Here is a 21872-nt window from a genome sequence, read left to right as displayed (position 1 = left end):
TGACAGGTATATTGCGTGAAATTATACGTTCAAATGTTTCTCAGGAAAGAAACGTAGCGTATTATTTGCAATTTGAAAAAAGCTGCTCTAGTGTCAGTCTCTTCATGATGAATTGCCTAACCAAGCTGAACTCAAAATAACCGATAATTGCCAAATTTGCAATTAAAGAAAATACAGTTGTCAATTTAAAGTGCGCCGCTTCTAAAAACAAAACAAAACAAAAACAAAGCCAAAGAAAAACACCGTATATTTACGACTTATAGGCGTGGCGGAATCTAGTGAGATTATATGTATGTGTGTGTGTAGGAGTATGTATGTGTATGATATACTCTTAGTCCAATACGATTAACTCGGTATTTTATTCTGTAAGTGCTTCAGCCTCCTCCCTACCTACACCTTTCTAAACAAACATTTCCTCTTATTGTCGGAAGATCGCTGCCTTCCCCTTATTCTCTGCTCTCTCCCAGGATAAATATTAGCACAGGTGGTTTTTGCTAAACCTAGAAACACACACACAAAAAAATATTTCTTGGTCCGCCTTAACCATTTTTTTTCTTTCTTGGTCGTGTCTAGAAACCGAAAAATTTTTAGATCAGAATTTTTTTATTCCCCTCCAAACATGACGATTTTTCACTTTAACAGTACGATAACATTTTTCATATGTAAGCAAATAAAACAAAATAGCTCTTAAAACACAAAACAATATACAATTCACACGAAGTCAAATATAAATGTGAACTGTGAACACTGGTGACATTTCGTTATAACCAATTTTCTTGTACTCGATGTGAGAGCTGTGTGTAAAAGTTACAACCGCCGTTTAAGATTTCCTTTTTTTTTTTTTTTTTTTGCGATACCATCTACCCCTTGATCCTTAGCCTCAGCTGTAATGAAAAATTTTCTTTTCTAACAAACTCACACGAAAAACACTCGTCTAATTTAAACCACTAACAATAATCCCCCTCTTTATCTGTGCCTAAACCTAAACGTAGATTCCATGAACAAAGTTTCTTTCTTAGAACTGCACACCTGTAGAAGTCTTCCGTTTGCCTGCTTTCCAACTGACTACAATATGGTCGTCTTCAAGTCCAACGTAAACAAGTTCTCGATGAGCCGTTCCCTTATGTAATCTAATTTACCAAATCTCCACTACTAACGATTACTACGATATACTCATTAACCCTTATCCTCGAGTGGTTTTCGGGCCTTGATAAGTGGCGACTCCTTTGTAGAAAAAAAAAAAACTGAGCTTCAATCTATGGTTCCCCCTTGCCAATCTTTTGCAAAAAAACACTCGTCTCGCCAAAAACCCTATAAAATCCCCCCACTCTCTATCGGTGCCTAAACCTAAACGTGGATTCTAAAATGTGCGTTCCGAGTTATGTCCCTTGTCTGTGAAATCTTTGTAGAAAATAATTTATGGATCTACTTTTCATGGCACCTGGATTGGAATCAACGGCTTCTTTTTTTTCATACGTCATAGATTTTTGGGCATGCATGATTTACGTGCTAATGTGATTTTGCGTCATGTGCTGACGAAAGGTTGGATGCATATTAGTCTGCTACCAGATCTTGGAGATCGCAACAGGCAACCTGTTGCAAGGTCACTCAGACAGTCGGAATTCGCGACATTTTGCAATAGGTTTATTTTCATATTTATTTGGATAGAATCCCTTTTCCGGCGGAATCACACTCTGGAGAGTTTTATTCTTTAGGGACCCTCGTGGCAGAAGTGCTGGAATAGGAACAGGTACTATTCGACTGTAATGGTGACTTGGAACTCTTTCCAGCGAGATTTGAAATTTTGCGGCCTCCATGAACCTGAAGAATAATACCACATTTTCGCTAACAGTTCTATTCCGGACTCGTGCTGTTCCTTTTTATAGTGCTGGCAGCAGGAAATCCGTTGTGAAACACAAACTCGCCAACACATCAGGTGTTTTAATCGTGGTTCCGTTCCATCATGATGTAAAAGTCTTGCTGCTGTTTTCCGTAATTGTTAATATTAAAACTTTATCGATACCTTTTGGTTCAACGTTTCAACGAATTCATGTAAATTATACTTACTTTTCATAGTTGTGAAAACTACAGACATTTAATTATATCTTTCACGGATATGTTTATTCAGTTTTCCAAATGAACTTTGGATGCTGATGCAGAGAGTGATCCGCGCTATTTTTTAAAAATCGTTTTTCCACGTTTAATTAAAGTTTTATGGGTGCTAGTGCATTTACTGATCCGCGCTATTTTTTAAATCGTATTTCCAAGTTTAATTAAAGTTTTTTTTTTATTCAATTGTAAGGTTAAAGTATAGAATAGGTACAAAACACCCTCCCCTCCCCATGTTAAGAATAGCTTTTTAAATAATGTTATTATTTCAGCACGGATCAATAAGTGCACTAGTACCGTTTTATGTTTTTTTTTTATTCAATTGTAAGATTAAAGTACAGAATAAATACAAAACACCCTCCCCATGTTAAGAATGGGTTTTTAAATAATAACGTTATTATTTCAGCACGGATCACTCTCTGCATGAGAACCGAACTTTGTTACTGTACTTAAATTATACAAGATTAATTTCATCGTAGCATACTAGCGGACAATCGATTTTCCTAACGTTAAATTTGTTTTACGAACACTCGTAATTTCTAAGATTCCACACTGTTCTCTTGCATCGTACTATAGTTTGCCGTGTTCTTTATTTTGAAACCATGTAGCTCTAAACCTTTGTTATACTGGGGGAGGGGGCATTTATCCTAAGTACCGTGTAATTAAAAATTAGTACAAACCTGTTTATGTGGAGTTCCGTGTAGACAAGGAAAATGAAGGTTAAAGAAGAAAAAAAATGGCCGCCTTTTCTCTTTTATATGATTGTAATGTTGTCACATGAGATGCTTTCGATTGAATTAAAAAAAAAATATTTTTTTTTCAGAGACAGTGTGATTCTTTTTTATGTGGATGTCAGAGTAGCAAGTATTGTCAGCAGTGAGTCGTGTTCTAGAGTTGAGTTTTGACAGCAGAACGTCAAGATTTAGAATAGTGCGTTTTTGGCAACAATGTCGGATTTAACATTTTTTTTTTTTAACTGCATACGGTTTGCACTTATATGAACGACCATTTATCCTAGGGAGCCTAAATTCCTGAGTTAAAAAAAAAATGCTCGGAATGGGTAACAGTTTCGGCATTAACATCTCCAACAATTAATCCGCTGAGTTGAACACTTGAATTTCTTAACGAGGAGATGCAGAAAACTACCTGTCATGGTGCCTGAGTTGGAATCAAACACATCATACTTTAAAAAAAATTATTTATTTATTTTTTTTTTTTTAGGACGCCAATTAAATTTTGGGCAAGCGTGTTAACGTGCTTTCGCGTCATGCGCAGTGATTTGAATAAATGCAGAAGTTTTCCACCTAACCTTTCTTTTCCAATTTAAGGCGACTATATGTCGGGGAGTTGAACGCATAGTAGTTTATCGGTGTGGTGCTAAATTCATTTGTTGAACATGTTGGAATAATAATTGATGCTGTAAATATATCTTGTACCACGAAAACAAATTTACTATTAGTTAATTGCACCAATTTTTTTAAAACTTAAAATTGGTTGGTATTGTTGTAATTGCCTATACCTAAAGGAATAAGCAAAGTGTCACTAAAAAATTATTCTGCAATTATCTTTTCCATTTTTATCTTTTGAAAGGAGAGAATGCGTAGAAAATAATTTATGCATCTACCTTTCATGGCGCCTGGATTTGAATCGATGCCTTTTTAAAGGTAATTTTTTTTTAATATGCCATATATTAGATTTTTGGACATGTGTTAACGTGATTTCGCGTCATGGGCCACTTTTTTCTCTATTTAAAGCGGCTGCATGCCGCATATGGGCGGAGGAGTAATTCAGGCAGCCGACAAAGGGTTGGACGCATATCAGTCTGCTTGAAAGTCGCAACAAGGCAACCTGTTGCAACGCCACTCTGCTTCAGACGCTTAACTTACTGGGAATTTGCCACAACTTTAAACATCTATGAAAAATGCAATTTTCCGTAAAAAATTTGATTATAAATAAATTTTTACACTTTTTCATTTCATAATTTTTGGATATGTTACTATTTTCGATCTGACAATTAAGCAAGTAATATTGTTTTAGTTGCTTAAAATGACATATTTAAAAAAAATCGATCTGTTGCCCTTGTCCCAACAAGCACCAGAGTTTTAGTTTCTGTCTATTTAGTCACAAACATCTATGCTTTAAGAAATAGAACCCATAAACAAAACAGATATTCTGCAACTACTTTAACCAGTGTACTTGGTTAGGTATATTTAATTTTGGTTAAATAGTAACACTTCATTACTAGTTTAATGTAGTTTTATGATTCATTCCTCCCCCCCCATTTTTTTTTTCCTTTGCATCGTCTTTGATCATTAGAACTGTGACAACAGTATATTCTTTTCATTCTTTTGATTCTCGGGTACATATCCGACACAGTTAGACACACTTAATCAACCGAGAAACACCTCCGTCTATATAAAAATATATAAGATATTAACGGATATATACTCGAGTCAAAACAATTAAAAGAATATGCTGTTGTCACAGCCCTAGTGATCATGTTTATTTACCACCTGTATTTGGTCTGTTGTAATCTGTTACCTGGAATAAGAGAGGCCAACACTCGTAAGATGCCGACTGAGGTTTCTAAATTGGCTATAAAAGGAGCCCTTACCGATCATGATTAAGATCTTTCTTCTGAGCAACATTATTATATTTTCTTGGTATCATTATTTCATGATTTTGGTGGTGCGTGTTGCAAAAAAACAAAAACAAAAAAGGCTTATTTTACATATGGATCTTGTTTATTTATCTGATATGTAGAAATAACAGTACACTATCACACACATTGTCTGCATTAGATGTTTAAAATAAAGAATATCGACCAGTATTTGTGTAGTGGCCTACAACTCGGAAACCAAGCGTTTTCGAACCTATACCATATGTAGTGAAGCTAAGACTACTACTACTACTACCACCACCATTACAGTATACTGTAGCAATTTCTTTTTCTATATTTCCTTCTTTTCTCTCTATGCGACCAGAGGTTTTAGCCAATCAGGATGGAGGACAGTTCTGGAGGGAAAGAAGATATAAAATATTTAAGGTGGGAAGACGGCTGAAACCAAGACGGAGAGACTAGTTGTTTCTGAGTCATTACACAAAATGAACATCCCAAACTTTCTATGACCCGATACAACTTACAGCTTTACTGTAACCTTGAATGCTGAAACGTATATAAAACCGTTTCGTTTTTGAAATGCCTTATTTCTTTGTTATTATCCCCAGGTCAGTTTCTAGACCGTTCCGACACTTCCATCTTCTCATTAATTTCGACGACTCCCCAAGAGGGGCACCCGCCGAAATGGTGACCTATCCAACAAAAATTACATTATGGTAACTGCCATACATATAAAGAACATAATCCCGAAGTTATCAAAGCACCACATATTAATGTGTGATAAAATCGATAAGAAAATATACACAACACATATGAACCTGATAAATCCTTTATTTGATTGAATTTCAATGTACATCTTATTCAAAGGTGGCACTGTAGGATTTTTTACACGCTTCCGGTTTGTCAGAACCCTGTGAAAATAGAAAAGCAAAAATTTAAATAAAAAAAAAAAAAATATGGAAGATGAAAAGAAATAAAGGTAACATATTTGCACGTCTTTTGTTTGACTATTTTTCGAATTTCATTATTCGTTTGTTGGTACAAGCAAAACGTTTTTTCAATCTTTCCTGTAGCAGAATTAGCAATAACCGAAATGAGGGGAAATAGATAGCTTACCTCGGATACTTCTGTTGTGTTTCGGGCTGAGCGGAAGAGAAGTATTTATTTTCGGAAAATTTACAAAGTAAAAAATCAGAAAAATTTGGCACAAGGCCGAAGATGGGGGAGGGGAACTGAGCGGAAGAGAGATTTCCAAGATAGCGTCCATGGGTTTTTATTAGCATTGGCCCCATGCAATTCTTGTAGAGTCGCGTCTGCTCTCGCGCGATTATGCAAATATATAATTCCCAGCCGCTATAAAGGCATGACGCTGGAAAGCAGTCAGGCAGTGTCCTGCAGATTGTGTGTAGGTGGTTCTAGCGATTGGATTGTTTTTTTTGTGAGGAACCACGTGTCTGCGAGAGGCGAGTTTTTTTGTTTTTTTTTCTTGTTTGTGTCTCCTTCTTCGTCTTTCCCTACGGTTATTACAGCCAAGAAATCCCTCTCTTCTAGAGGTGTGCGATACTGACTATTTCCTATCTGTGTTCCTGATTTTTTTTTTTTTTTTTTTGCCGACTACATTTTGCTTCACTAACTGTATTAGCATCAAACTGGTTAAGCTGATTTAATTCTAAGGATGCATTAATATTTCCAAATACCGTATATATAGTAATCTCCAAACTCTCTCAAACAAATCTTAATATTGCCCATTTACATATTTGGGTTTTAAGTTTCTGATGAATTAATATTCTGTAATATATATTTTAATTTGTATTGCCAAATTTTCTTCTCTCGCGACAATCGTGTTAATAGTTCTATTACTACAACTATTAATAGAAATTAATTGAAACGATTTTATAAAAAACAACTCATTTTTTAACATGAAATGTCGCTAACACGTGGAGAACAAATACATGAAAAAGGACAGCATACTTCTCTTTGTTTATAAAAATGGCGACTATATTTTTTTGAACTTTTGCATTTCAGCGTTTTTGAACATAACTTAATGCTATTAATATTATCTGCATGAATAAATTCAGAAGTTTTCCACCTAACCTTGCGAGATTAACGTTAAAACGCTTTACGCTTATTTAATTCTGCGTTACATATTTTAATTAGTCATGATAGATTCCTCCCAGGCATAGCCTCCTCTTTTTAGTAGTAGATAATATAGTATATGATTTTCCTCACAATACCATCCTCGGTACTAGTGCACTTATTGATCCATGCTGAAATAATAACGTTATTATTTAGAAAGCCATTCTTAACATGGAGAGGGGAGGGTGTTTTGCACCTATTCTGTACTTAAACCATATAATTTAATAAAAGCAGATATCATTAAATTTTAATTAAACTTGAAAATGATATTTAAAACTAACGTGGATCAATAAGTGCACGAATACGGCATTCACAAAGCTTTATATTAAAATGTTTACCGTATATGTCTTGCACACCAAAGCGTTTAAATCAGTCTGTGCCTGATTTTGCAAGTCTTCGGTGTGTACCTACAAGAAAAGAGAAGATGGTGTGAATTTTTCTATGAAGTTAACATAATAAACTGTAAAAATGAAATAGTAAATAACTGTATACACAGAATAAACATATACATAAGAAAAACATTATTGAATAAAAAAAACAACTAAACCAACAACTAAAGTAAAAATTAAAAAACTACTTCAAACACGCAGATGTTAAAACAAAATCACCTTCTAATAGGGCAAATTCACAAAAAGGGTGAGTCATGCTCTCTTCAAAACAGAAAAAAGGAGGCAGAAGTAAAAGTCAGTCAAACCTTTTTTTTTTTTTTTTTTTACAGAGATCACCACTTATCAAGGCCCGGAAGCCACTCAGGGATAAGGGTTATTGAAAGTACATTACGTTAGTGAGGAGATTTGATGAAGTGTTTACTTAAGGGGGCGGTTCATTAGGAATTTGTTAACATAAGACTTGAAGACATCCAAGTTGTAGTCCGGAGGGAAGCAGGCAGACGGAACAGAGTTCCACAGGCGTGCAGTTCTAAGAAAGAAGCTTTGTTCATGAAATCCGCGTTTTGATTTAGGCACAGATATAGAGTGGGGGAAATTTTTCACAGTGGATTCAGCTAGACGGGTGTTTTTCGTGAAAGATTGGCGAGGGGGGACCAGGGATTGGAGTTCAGACGAGCACCTGCCATGAAAATAACGATAAAACAAGGATAGGCTTGCAACGTCTCTCCTTTGTTTGAGAGAAGACCTGTATTGGCTAATAGAACCATCAGCTTGTTGGCAGAAATAACAATGCATCTGAGTGGTTAGCTAGCTAAAGTGAACACTACGTATATATATAAAAACACCCAGCAACACGAATTCCATGCATTTTATCCTGACAAGTTAATAGAGAGATGAAACGTGGAAGATTCTGTGTAGCTTAATTGCCATATATATTTTCATAACTTATTACTCTATCGCGTGTTATGCACTGTTGAAGTAAATACTGAAAATCGATACATAAAATATTATATCACTTTATAACATTTTATGTGAATGCATGAAAAAAAGGTATTACCTATCTATATATCTATGAAAGTAAAAATGCCCGTGTGTGTGTGTGTGTGTGTGTGTGTGTGTGTGTGTGTGTGTGTGTACATTTGGCTATCAAATAACTCTGTCAATTTTCAGTCTAGAGACTCAAGATTTGACATAAGGGGTATTGAGATTTGGGAAAATCTTTTTCGTTGATTTTCGGCCAGAAATTTGGCTATTAAGGGGTCAAATCCCAACTATTTGGCCTTTGAAAACTCTACCAAACTCCTTCGCCAATTTTGGGTCTGAACACTTGAAATTTTAAATGTAGATTACTTGGATATGGATCATACTTTTTAATTTGATTTGAGTCCAAAAGTAAATGTTAAGAGGTCAAAATTGAGGTCAAAGATAAAAGAATATGACCTCTGCGGTCTCTACCAAATTACTCATCCAATTTCTGGTCTAAACATTTGAAATCTTACATAAAGGGTATTCAGTGATAGGGCAAACTTTTAATAGGTTTGGGTCGAAAATTTAAGCTGCCAAGAGGTCAAAGTTCAAAAGATTTTACCTTTACGGTATCTAGCAAACTACTCAGCCAATTTTGGATCTAAACATTTGAAATTTATACATAACGGATATTCAGATATGCGGCAAGCATTTTAATCAGTTTGGAGGCGAAAATTTGGCTGTGAAAAGGTCAAAGTTGAAAGAGTTCACCTTTGTAGATTCTACCAAACTCCTCTGCCAATTTTGGACCTAAAGACTTGAAATTTTAGATGTAGGTAACATGAACGTGGGTCAAACTTTTTTTTTTTTTTGAGACAAAAAACAATAAACGTTAAAGCTTAAAATTGAGGTAAAAGTTAAAAAACATTATTTTGTGGTCTCAGACAAATCTTGGTCTAAATATTTGAAATCTTACATAAAGCATATTCACATATAGGGCAAGTTATGAACAGTACATAGGGTCCAAGCAAAGCCAGGCTAATCTGCTAGTAAATATATATATATACTACCAGGGAAACCCGACGTTACCCCGGATTGATTGAGGCTCAACAAAATGTTCTACACCTACTTTAATTGTCATCAAAATCGATGAAATTGTCCATTTTTCAATCAATTCAATTGATTGTTTGTTCTAGTTGGGGATCCACTGTGGTACACAGAAAGTAAGCTTCACATGCCTCCATAGGCTTAGTTCATAATACATGGTGGTCTACATTACACGATAGAAAATCTACTGCTGATTTTATAAAATTGTTTTTATATAATGGCTTGAATTAAAGTTTAAAATTCAAAAGTCAGATATCCTAGTTCAATTGTGCCCTAAACAGAAACATTCATTTCAAACGTACTCCTGTATTATCAAAGAATCCACTGTTGATTTTATAAAACTATTTTATATAATTGCTTGAATTAAAGAATTAAAGTTTAAAATGCAAAAGTCAAATATCATGGTTCAGTTGTGTTCTAAACAGAAACGTTTATTTCGAACGAACCTCTGTCTTATCAAAGAACATACAGTTAATTTTATGCTGGGCTTTTCTGATTGTACGGTGATATAACTTCTCAAATGTACTTGTGATGTTAGGTTTTATAAGGATGTTAACTTTGTTAAAAATCGGACTATGTCTTTAATTAAATTTTTTCAATTATCGATTTGTGATACTTATCAGACGCATTCCGATACAAAACCTATCTAAGAACACTTGCAGACGCATAAAGTACATTTGTGTGAAATCTAAAGAAAATTGGCTTAGTCGTTGCAGAGTCCATAGTGTATTCACACACACACACACACACACACACACACACACACACACACACACACACAGAGTTTATATATAATGTATATTGCTTTTATATTTAGAGGAAAATATTTGCATTTATTTTAGAAACATAGATAAAAATTGAATTACATGTAAAAATTAAATTTGTAAAATTACAATATTTTTTGTAAATTATTCCCAGTTTTAAAGTATCGATTTCTTTTTACATTTCTTGATTACTTATCTTTTTATTCAATAACAGTTTTTATTTCAATTTTATGCAATATTTCGAAATATTTTAAATTAAAATAAATATTTTAAATTTAAATAAAAAAAATTAATATTCAAAGATCATCTTGTTCTATTTATATGTTCTTTTTATTTTTACAATATTTTTACTTACTCCATTCACAACTATCCAGGGTACATAGGTCTTTGGGGGCTTCAAATTATTTGTCTTTTCAGCTACAGCTTTTTGCAACTCCATTCCTTTTGAAGACCTGCTGCACTCAAAGATTTTGTCAACATCAATTTTTAATCTTTTTCCACACTGTAAAAAAGAAACAAAACACAATAAATTCTTTAAAAGAAAAACATAATGGACAACACATGGAACGTACATGGAAATATGTTGAATATAACATATATACATGCAATATACACATGTTGATATTTTATAGGTGTGTGTAAAAGGACTAGTAGCAACAGCAGAAGCAGTACCCCCTAAAGTCCAACCCTTCCTCACAATTGTAGGGAGAGTGGCAACATGGCTGTGTCAGAGCTACCCAGGTAACAAGGTTGTTGTAAAAATCCAGGAAGAATTAGCATTAGGATGTGCCGTCCTCTGGTCATTTTTACCACTACGTCTAGTAAGCAGAAACGTATTGGGTGCAAAATTACAAGTCAATGGAGTATGTGGGGAAAAGGTTGTTTCTACGTCAATTCCTTGTCTATTCTAGAGCAAACCTTCCCCTACTTTGAATGAACTTTGCTGCTCCCAGTGTTGTATGTCGTCGTACTCCACTTCTGTTTGAGTATTGGGTTCTGTCAGGAGGAGAGGGGGAGCCATCATGTATTGATCTCTTTCATGTCATTTAGTACCTGGAAGTTTCTTCCTACAAGGACGAGTTAATGTTGGTGAGTCTCAGGGTGTGCTTTAGTTTTTCCTTGTAGCGCATCTAAGTGGTCTAACCTGATGGCTAGCTTGTCATGTATAATTCTTAGGGAGCCTGGAAAGATCCATCCTGGGATGTGTCCTGCCTGGCAGAGGTGGTGGTGGATGATTGTAGCCTCGATGTTGCTCACTGAGGCTCTGTTTAGCACTTCTGTGTTAGTGGTGTAACTCTCCGTTGTTTTCTGTTGGTTTGGGAGTTCACGAGTTGGGACCAGATGGCAAAGCCAATGCCATGTATGCACAACATTTTTTTTTGTGTTTATATATATATATATATATATATATATATATATATAGTAGCGTCCAAAATTTGTTTTTTATTTTAGTATTTGGACTATTATTCTCATATTCTAGTTGTTGCTTTCTACGACGTTTCGGCCAAAGTAGGTCAGAGGATTAGTTGACCAAACCATGGTGAGATAACAACAACTACTGAAAACAGCAATTGCTGTGGATGTAGTTGGAGGATTCGACATTCCTATCTCGTTGTGGTTAACCTGAATAAGGCCAGAGGAATAATTGACCGAAACGTCGTAGAAAACAACAACTAGGAGATGAGGATAATATTCCACATAATTAAATTAAAAAAAAAAAAAATATTTATTTTCAAAATAGGAACGTCCAAAAGTAAGGGACAAAATTGAGAAAACAATGTAAACAGTATGATATATTCAAATGTCTTGATTTCCTCTGAAGAATAAGTCTTACTTAGACATTTGTAAACGTTGCATCAGCTGGCACCATGGGGAAATGCCAAAAACTTGATTACTCTGTGAGACAAGCTATTGTGAAGCTACACAAGGAAAAGCACACCATTAGAGAGGTTTCAGAGAAAGTGAAACGTTCCAAGAGTGTTGTAAGTAGGGTTGTTAAATCCTACAATGATACTGGCAAAATAGTTAGTACTTTTAAAACCGACAGACATACTCTTCTTGATAAAGGGTCCTCCAACCACCCAGAGCGCAGGGCAGTGCTTGTCACTGCAGAACTACAGAAACGTAATATAGATATTGCTGCTTTATCAGAAACTGTCTCTCGGGAGAAGATCAAATGACAGATATCATCAGGCTACACTCTCTTTTGGATTGGTAAACCAGAGGATGTCCCTAGAGATGATGGAGTCGGTTTTGCAATTAAAACATCCTTGGTTGATACTGTGGAATTTCCTTCCAGTATCTGTGACGGCATCATGAAACTTAATGTTCCTCTCTCATACAACAGGTTCATCACTATTCTTTTAGTTTATGCACCAACCCTTCAATGAAGATGACATCTTGTGTTTCTATGAGTCTCTGCACTCCGTTGTCGCATCTACATCAATTAATGAAAAAATTGTTATTCTTGGTGATTTTCAATGTCCGTGTTGGGAAAGACTATAAGACTGGAGTGCTCTTGGACGCTATGGATGCTAATAGTCTTAATCTTGCTATTTGTAACACTTTTTTTCACCATAAACTAAAATACAAAGCTACTTGGATACATTCACGTTCAAGGCATGGACGCTTATTGACTTCATCATAACTCGAAAGCATGACCTGTATATACTGTTGGTGTCATGCGCAGTGCTGAATGTGACACTGATCACAACTTGGTGAGAGTAAGGTTTAATTTACGAATCCATAAGAAAGTTCATCATAGTGGTGTTAAGTATAGCCGTATTGATGTCGCCAGGTTAAAGTTGCCTCGTTCAAAATTGGGTGAATTTCAAGACTCAATGTGATGGCAATCATCTGCAGCAATCATCACACACACACACACACACACACACACACACACACACACACACACACACACACACACACACACACACACACATTAAAATTTACGTAAACTATAATATTGCATTCTTATTATAGGGAAATCATGATTATCTACGCAAGAAGGGGAGAAGGAGTAATACTGAACCTTGCTGAATAGCCAGCATTTGTATAGTATGAATTTCAATAGATAAATCTTACAAGTAGATAGGCCACATATGGGGGATATTTGGCCATGATTTGTCTGGAGACGCAACTGACATAAAGGAATCCTTTTGACTCTGGAAGGACATTCAGTGCACAAGTCTGAAAAGAAAGAATAATCGATTAGTAAAAGAAAAGAATCAATTTATCAATCGATTAAGTTTATTTTTATTACTTTGGCAGGATATTCCTTTTTTAACCTTTTTTATCACTTATTTTTATGGTAATTAGTGTTAAGGATCAAGGGTTATTGGAGCAATCCATGTAAAGAAGTGCTGCTCTCCCCTAAATTCCGGTGTAGTAGCCAATGAAAGAGCTTTTAGATAACCTTTGACTATAGTGAATCCATTATTTTTTTTATAACCTAACTCTCTCTATATGGCGGGTGTTTCGCTACTGATTTAAGTTTTGTGTATCTATTTTAGATGTACTCTCCATATCAGAGATGCTTTTTTGATCGATCACACTGAAGATTTATCAATAAATTCATAAATAATTCATAAGGGTAGTTAGCAGTTCTCCCAAACACAATTGCTCTCCTTTGCAGTTCAGAAACAAGAGAAAGATTTTATCAGCTTACCTTTTATGTATCACTCGTAACTCCTGTCTATGACATAAAAGTAAAACAGCATCTAACCGTAGATAGATAGATAGATTCCGACCTAGAAAACTGTAATTCTTTCCCCTTTGTCAGAAATATCGTTTATGGAATGTGAGGACTAAAGGACAAAATAAGAGAATCGAGTGTTACAAGGCTACTGAAAGTAATCTCAAGTTCCACTGTCTACTCTCCTAAAGACTTAAAACTTCATGTCTATAACGTCACATCTTGAACACGTTGTCCTATCAGAACAATTTCTTTTCACTTTCATTAAATACAATTTTACAGATGAAAAATAGGTTTGCAATGGATTTTCTTTAAAGTGCTGTTTAGACACATGAGATTAAATAATAATAAAAAACAAGAACGTTTACCAATAAAAAAGCTATTTTAAAATGCTATAAACATGACATAATATGATCTCAACCTATGTAAGTTATCTATCTATCTATCTATATATGCAATTTTTTTGGAATTTTATACCTACCTCAACAAGATTCCCTTGGCATTCCAACGGTCCATGTTGACATTTGTATGTAATTGATCCATCAGGATTAGTTTTGATCTGTGTAAAATAAAAACAATACATTTTTTTATAAAGTATTTAATGAGTATGTATAAAATATCTTTGCATACGTTTATGTTCTACTCCCTTAATCTTTATTAGCAAACTATCAATATCATCAACATAATAATAACAATTTGGGGATATTTTAAAGAAAACCCACGATCTTTAAATACACCTTTTTATTTATGCCTAAATGAAAAATTGTATATAATATGATTTAAAGATAGAGATAAGCTTCTAAACAAAAAAAGAAACATCAATAAATTGTAAGCATTACAAGTCGCACCTTCTCAGCCATCTACACACCTTCTTCTAAACTCATTTTTAATATCAAATATCTTAATTTTGGTTTTTGGTACTTCTATATATATATATATATATATATATATATTTGTTTTATACTTTTGCTTTATATTTTTTTTATTTCTTTTCTTTTATATATATATATTTATATATATGCACAGATCATGATGTCATAATCATAAGATCACTTTCACTGTCTGGATATTTATGCTTTATATAAATGTTAATTTCAACAGTATTTCTCGCGATTAATGTTGGCTGTGTGGTTTGTTCCTTGCGAATGGAGTCATTGATGGCTTTGTGGCCAGTTGGAATCTCCTGACTGGCTGTAATCGTAACTCTCTGCACTGATGATTCCCGAAAGTGTCTGTAGGTATTATTATAAAATAATTATAGTAATAATTATATATATACATATATTTTTAACACATTACCAAAATGTCATATTAGCCTACAATAGTTATATAATTGGGCATATTATGCAAGTACGTTTGGTTGCCTCTATGTTGAGTGTACATGTATAGATATAAAAAAAAAAAAAATGCTGAGATAAGCGAAGAGCACATACAGCACCTAGAATTCCAAAATGGTCACCCATTTGGTACTAACCAGGGTCAACAATTGTTTAACTTCGATGATCTGAGGAGAACCGGTGTGTCAACGTGATTATGTCGCCTAGTACAAACACTTCACTTGCCACTGGTATTTAACAATGTCGACTCAGGAGAAGTGTGGTTGGAGATTGCGCACCTCCTGCCACAAAGATTTCACGCACAGCCACCCCTTCATGGGATCCATAGTCTGTTAAAGACTGAAGGAGCCCTTGATATATAGATATATGCAAGTGTATATATATACTCTCCTGATCCAAAATGTAAGACTACTTGAAAATCTTAAAAAAGAAACCCTTTTTTAAGGATAGATTTTAAACTCCTCCCACTTAAGGTTACCGACACTAAAAAGTTATAGGAAAAAAAAAAGATACATTCGAAACATTTAATTCAGAAATTTACATTCTTATGAAATTAGGCATTTTACACACTTGATCAAAATTATAAAACCAGGGGTATAAATGCTATGAAAAAATTTAATAATGAGGTCTACCTCCACTAGTTTTGATGACTTCAAATATTATTTTGTGCATGCTAGGAATAATGGTTCCTATTAAGGTGTGGGGGATGTTGCTCCAGCTTCTCAAGATGACTTCACAAAGTTCATTTTTTGTTGAATATTGTTTTTTGTTTGTTTTTTTTTTTTTACATGGTAGTCACCACTTATCAAAGCCCGGAAGCCACTCGGAGTTAAGGGTTATTGCGTGTACAGTAATCAATGGGATAATATCGTAGTAATCGTTAGTAATGGAGATTTAATTAAGTGCTTACTTAAGGGGGCTGTTTATCAGGAATTTGTTTGTGTTGGACTTGAAGACATCCAAGTTGTAGTCAGGTGGGAAACAGGCAAATGGAAGAGAGTTTCATTGCCATTTCGATAAACATCTCTTGTTATCTATCCTCAAACATTTTCAATTGGGTTCAAGTTCGGTGAGCATGCAGGGTATCCCAAGGGATGGAGCCCGTTTTCTCACAAAAAAATCAAGGTCCGTCGTGTAGCGTGGATTGCAGCATTATCCTGTTAGAATAACCATCCATCCCACACAAATGATAGTCCTCAGTCATCAACGATGCTTTTTGTAGCATGCTTACATAACCAGTTGCTGTCTGACGACTCTGCACCATCTGGAGCTCCATCGTCCCTCTGTAAGAAAAGGCATCCTATATCATAAGGAACCCTCAACCACTATGACGTGTGGAGAAAATTTCAGGAGGCATGTTTTCGTTATGTCAATATCGTTGGAAACCATAAGAACCATCTAGATTGAATTTTTTCTCATAAGAAAACAGAACTTTCTTTCACTTCTTAACGTTCCATGTTTGGTATTCACAACCAAATCTTAAGCAGTTCACCTTGTGAACGCGGAAGCAGGAGAGAAATTTGTTTACACTTTTTATTTACCATGCCTTTTTGTCGTAAGTGTCGTCTGATGGTGATTTGATTGCAACTAGCATCTGTGACTGCCTTAATTTGACTAGAAGAAAGTCTCCTGTCTGCCACAACAACGCGTCTTATCTTTAGAAAGTTACAAATCACAGTTTTACTGTGACAAACCTTGCTTATGGAAATCTAGAATTCGAACATGCTAAACTTTGGTAAGTTTGCTTGCTTTAGGCATGATAACACCTTTACGCAGTGATTGCTAATCTGTAACTGAACTAAAAAACAAGTTATACTCATGGTCTTATAATTTTTATCAAGTGTAAAATGCCTCATTTTCTAAAATTGTAAATTTCTGAATTAAATATTTGGAATGCTTTTATTTTCATAATCTTTTCGATTGTATTAGGACAAACTTTTCCTTACTCATCATTCGTCACCCATAGAGTCAACAGTCGTATTCTTTTCTTTTTCTTCTTTCTTCTTCACAAAATCACAATTACGTTTGATCGCGTCAACAAGATTATGCTTGCTCGCTCGCTCTCTTTCTCTCTCTCTCTCAAAGAAATAAAACGTCCTTATATGCAATCATTTTTAATCCCGATCGTACCACAATTTGCATATCTCTCCTTTCTTTGTATTGGATGGATTCCGAGTTCGAATGAGAATGTTTCTTTTGTGCACATCCTATTTTGTCAACTCTGCTGAACCAAAGGATTGGTGTTCAGTTCCGTTACATCCCGATGATCACATAGATGACAACGTTGAGCTGAACTTCTTCGTCTAGCACTCCTTCAAGGTAAAAGGATTTCCTCCTTATATGATTTGTCTGGAGAAGTTTTATTTGGTGCAGACGTGTTGTCTTCTTCAGAGGAATCGCCACGTGCCTTGCAATCTAGGTTGAGAACTCACTGTCACTTTCATCTTCTGTGGTATCCAGACCTATGATGGGATGCAAGTCCCTTACATGGTAGGGCATCTGGTCGACAAGAACGTTTTATAGACTTTTCCATGCATCCTCGCGTATAAGGGGTCACACACTGCCCAATTGGGGCATTCACCCAGACACGATCACTCACATTGTATCTATTCTGCTGCTGTTTGGGCTTGCTTAGAGAGGACGCATTGGTGCCCTTCAGTTGACTATGGTACCGATGAATCAGGTTAGCTGGGGCAGTCAGTGGTGACACATCGTTCTTAGGGGTAATATTGTACCAATAGACTGCTTCCGCTATGGAACACTGTTTCCTTTCTGCAATTTGCTTCACACTCCAATGACAGCGCTCCACAATGCTATTACCATAGGGGACGTATGCACACAGAAAGTGCAGTCTGACTCCCCATTTGCTCAGAAAGTCCCTGAAAACCCTACTGCGGAATGCAGTATCATTGGCGACGAGTATTTCTGTCTAAAGTGCATGGGTTTGGGGCTCAATGTAGCACCATCCGTCATGCAAGCTATTGTTGAAACTACATTACCTGAAGAAAAACGATATCCGACAGGCAACAGCGATATACATTGATGTGTTTATCAATGAGGACGTGGTTTCCACAACCAAAATGAGACAACATTTGGCTGATTGCAAAGGATGTGAGCTGGTTGCGAAAGGAAAGAGATATGCAGCATATAAATCGGGCGGAGCTCGATGCTGTGCTAAAAGGAGCGAACATGACATTGGTGTAGGAAGCAACTGTGCTGTATCTTCACACTAACTCTGTGTGCACAAATAGATCACAGACACCCTCTCAGAGAAAGCTAGGGTGTGCACCAAAGCGGCAAGTGAAATGCTGATCAGACAGCAACCTGACACACTCGCAAGTTTGATCAAGGAATATAAACTGTCCATCGATGCAGTCCTAATTAGGCCAGAACATAACTGAGTGGACGCTCTAACAAGAGTACCACAATGATGGCTTGATCTTGTCAAAAAAGTGGTTGAACTTTCGTACTGTGTGAGAACCGTGTCGCCAAGTAAGTACGAACATGACTGGATGAATTCGTTGAGGCCTACATAGTGCACGCTGATGTCTGTGCACAAAAGCTAAGAGAGTAGAGGAGGAAAGGCTCCAATGTGTTGTTACCTGACCTCCGAAGGGCATGTTTAATTTCCTTGATGTTGTTCTGCTGTACTTCTGAGAGCTGCCAATGTTTCTCGAGCCACACCCTTCAATCTCAGTGGCAGGACTCGTTCTACCTTGGTCATTTTACATAGCTCAGATGTCAACTCCAGGTTCTCTAACCATTCCATTATTGGAGTGTCCGTCTCCGTCGCCGCGCTACTGAATTTGGAGATCAGCCAAATGTCAAACGCCATACTAAAAGTGCCGGAAAAGCTCGAAGACAAAAAAAAGGATCAGAACTTTTTCTCTCACGTCTTTCGTCGTTCACGCAGTCAACAGTCGTATTCTTTTCTTCTTCACAAAATCACAATTATGTTCGATCGCGTTAACGAGATTATGTTCGCTCTCTCTTGCAAAAAATAAATAAATAAACCGACCTTATATGCAGTCACTTTTAATCCGACGGCATAACAATTTGCATATCTCTCTTTTCTTTGTACTAGACGGATTCCGGGTTCGAATGAGAGCGGTTCTATTGTGCACATCCTATTTCATCAACTCTGCTGAACCAACAGTTCCGCTACAATTAAGTGGGAGGAGTTTAACATCTATCCTTAAAAAAAAAAAGGTTTCTTTTTAAAGTGGTCTTAAATTTTTGACCAGGAGTGTATGTGTATATGTATATATGAGTGTATGTATATGTGCATATATATATTTATTGGACATATTTCTATATACATAATTTTTTATAATACATAAGTTTTTAATTAACTATTATTTTTATGCTTTAAAAAGATACCGTATTTTCTGTTTTTCTGAGCCCTCCCCATAAAGCTTTGTTTTTTATATTGGTTATGTGTGTGTATATTTATGGCTATAAATGTATGTATGCGTGTATTCGTATGTATATCTATGTACGTTCTACTTCTTTATGTCTATATGCGTGACAGTCTTGTTGAAAAGGTTTTGTTTATACATACACTTGTCTGATCAACTATTCTATTTTGTTCTTTGCTCTTTTCTGTCTCTATATGTTTCCTGCCTACTTGCGTGACCCAGTTTTCTTACGTTTATTTACATACTAGCAGGTCGCTGGCATTGCCCGGTCGTAAAATATGCTTCAATATGATATTTTGATTAATGCAGATTTCGTATTTATTATTATATTATATTTGACCCAATATATAGTAATGATTTAAAAAGTAAAAAAAAAAAAAAAAAATGACTCGTGCTCCACCACCGGGAATCGAAACCAAAACGTTTAGCTTACGATCTACTTTTTTCTTGGACTATAATCCCGAGCTATAAAGACATGTTTGTTGCAAGATTAAAAATTAAAACATGAACCAATAGCTATTACGTTACGCATGCACGTTCATAATGCCATTGTTCGACCTTCACCTGGCAAATTCCATTTTTTTTTTATTTTCATACTTTTACACCGATTTTCCCCGGCTAAAACCCAAATATAAAGTTTTGCATGGGTTCGAATAACCTATATATTAAGTTTCATATATGTAGACCAAAAACTGACAGGAGTTTGGTAGTCAGTTTTTTTAAAACAAATATATATACGCATAGAAAGAGGTTTGTGTTTGTTATAACTTTTTTACGCAAATATTATGCAATTATAAATCATGTAAAATATAATAGTTAACTAAGAAAACCGAAAAAAAAACTAATAGAGAATTAATTAAAATGAATGTTTAAAAGAATATGCAAATTAGCTAGATGTTTTGCAGATGAATGCAATTCCATGACCGATATATAACAAAGTTGTATTTTCTTTTAAATAAACAAAAAAAAAGTTTGCCTTTTTTCTTCTTTGCCTTCGGGCGAAGATCTTTTTACTGTTTTCAAAGTGTAGTATCTGTTCCGGCAGATACTGCAATCAAAGTTGTATGTGGGAACAACCCCACATATCAGACCATTGCTCTTGAGTAATCAGTTTTGGCCAATGTAGAGGAAACCCTCCATACAAATTGTCACTATCCAGTTCCCTCTCAGGGGAGCTGGCCCCCCTCCCTCACTCTCCACATTAAAAAACAGCCTTATGCCTAATTTGCTCTGTGCAGAAGCAAATAAATAACTAAAATAAATAACTAAATAAATAGACAAAAAAGGGTTTTTAATATGGATATCAATATACAAAAAAAAAAAAAAACGAATTTATTGGAGTACAGATTTTATTTTTGTATTTTATCTATATTTTTAAATGTCTTAATACATACTTCCTTCATTTTCTAATTTAAATATTGTTAATCCAGTTTTTATTCATATTTTTTATAACGCATGTTTTGATAAGAAGTATTTAGCTTCAAAATGTCATGGTCTAAATTATCATTCCTTTATTGATCTGATGATATAATAGTTATATGTAACTTTTGTTCCTCATTTTTTATTTAATATATAAATAATATATATATATATATATATATATATATATATATATATATATATATATATATATATATATATATATATAAAATAAAAAATTACAATTAAATTTACCAAAATGATCCAAGATGGTAAAACTAAAGTATATTATAAATATTAAAGAATTAATATTTATAAAGTAATCTCAACCAGATGTAAAAGCTCGATAAAACCAAATAGGAGATAGAGCTTATATATATATATATATATATATATATATATATATATATATATATATATATATATATATATAAAAAATTGAGGATGGGATTTTTCTTTATAAAATATTTGATAAAAGAAACGCTTTTCCCTTTAAAATAGTACTATGCCGCATAAAGATAGCACCTGCCCTGCTTTTATGTTTTATGGAACCATTATATCAGAGTTTTTGAGAATAGTTCGCGTTACTTTAAAATTAACAGATTTTATACCACCAGTTTCTAACTTAGTAATAAGGATGATAAAACAAGGTGGGGATAAAAATAAAATATTTAAACAGTTAAATAAAGCATTTCTTCGTTATCCTGATGCTTTTGAATCGTTTAAGATTAGCCGGACTATATTAATAAAGGAAATTCAAAACTATATTAGCAATGTATAAAATGCATTTATAATTACATATAATAAAATTATAATAAAAAAAATGTATATATGTAAAAATATTTTTAACCTTTATATATCTAATTTTAAATAAATAAGAATGTAAATATACTAAATACTAATCATAGTGGGG

The 21872-nt window shown here is 34.6% G+C and overlaps 1 protein-coding gene across 1 annotated transcript in view; it reads right to left on the bottom strand.

Moving 5' to 3' along the window:
* Positions 1–5544: 5544 nt before the first annotated feature.
* LOC145253337 (gamma-interferon-inducible lysosomal thiol reductase-like) overlaps positions 5545–21872 on the bottom strand; it is a 20925-nt gene continuing 4597 nt past the window's right edge. The window contains exons 3-7 of the mRNA XM_080112924.1: positions 14267–14344; positions 13176–13280; positions 10447–10593; positions 7204–7272; positions 5545–5640 (exon numbers count right to left, since the gene is read on the bottom strand). Coding sequence (XP_079969050.1) covers positions 5587–5640; positions 7204–7272; positions 10447–10593; positions 13176–13280; positions 14267–14344 — 453 coding nt within the window. The 3' untranslated portion in view covers positions 5545–5586. The remainder of the gene's footprint in view (positions 5641–7203; positions 7273–10446; positions 10594–13175; positions 13281–14266; positions 14345–21872) is intronic.

The sequence above is a fragment of the Euprymna scolopes genome, chromosome 3, assembly GCF_053919585.1.
Source record: "Euprymna scolopes isolate OS-2025 chromosome 3, ASM5391958v1, whole genome shotgun sequence".
Classification (NCBI taxonomy): domain Eukaryota; kingdom Metazoa; phylum Mollusca; class Cephalopoda; order Sepiida; family Sepiolidae; genus Euprymna; species Euprymna scolopes.
This window is presented reverse-complemented; position numbering and strand designations above follow the sequence as displayed.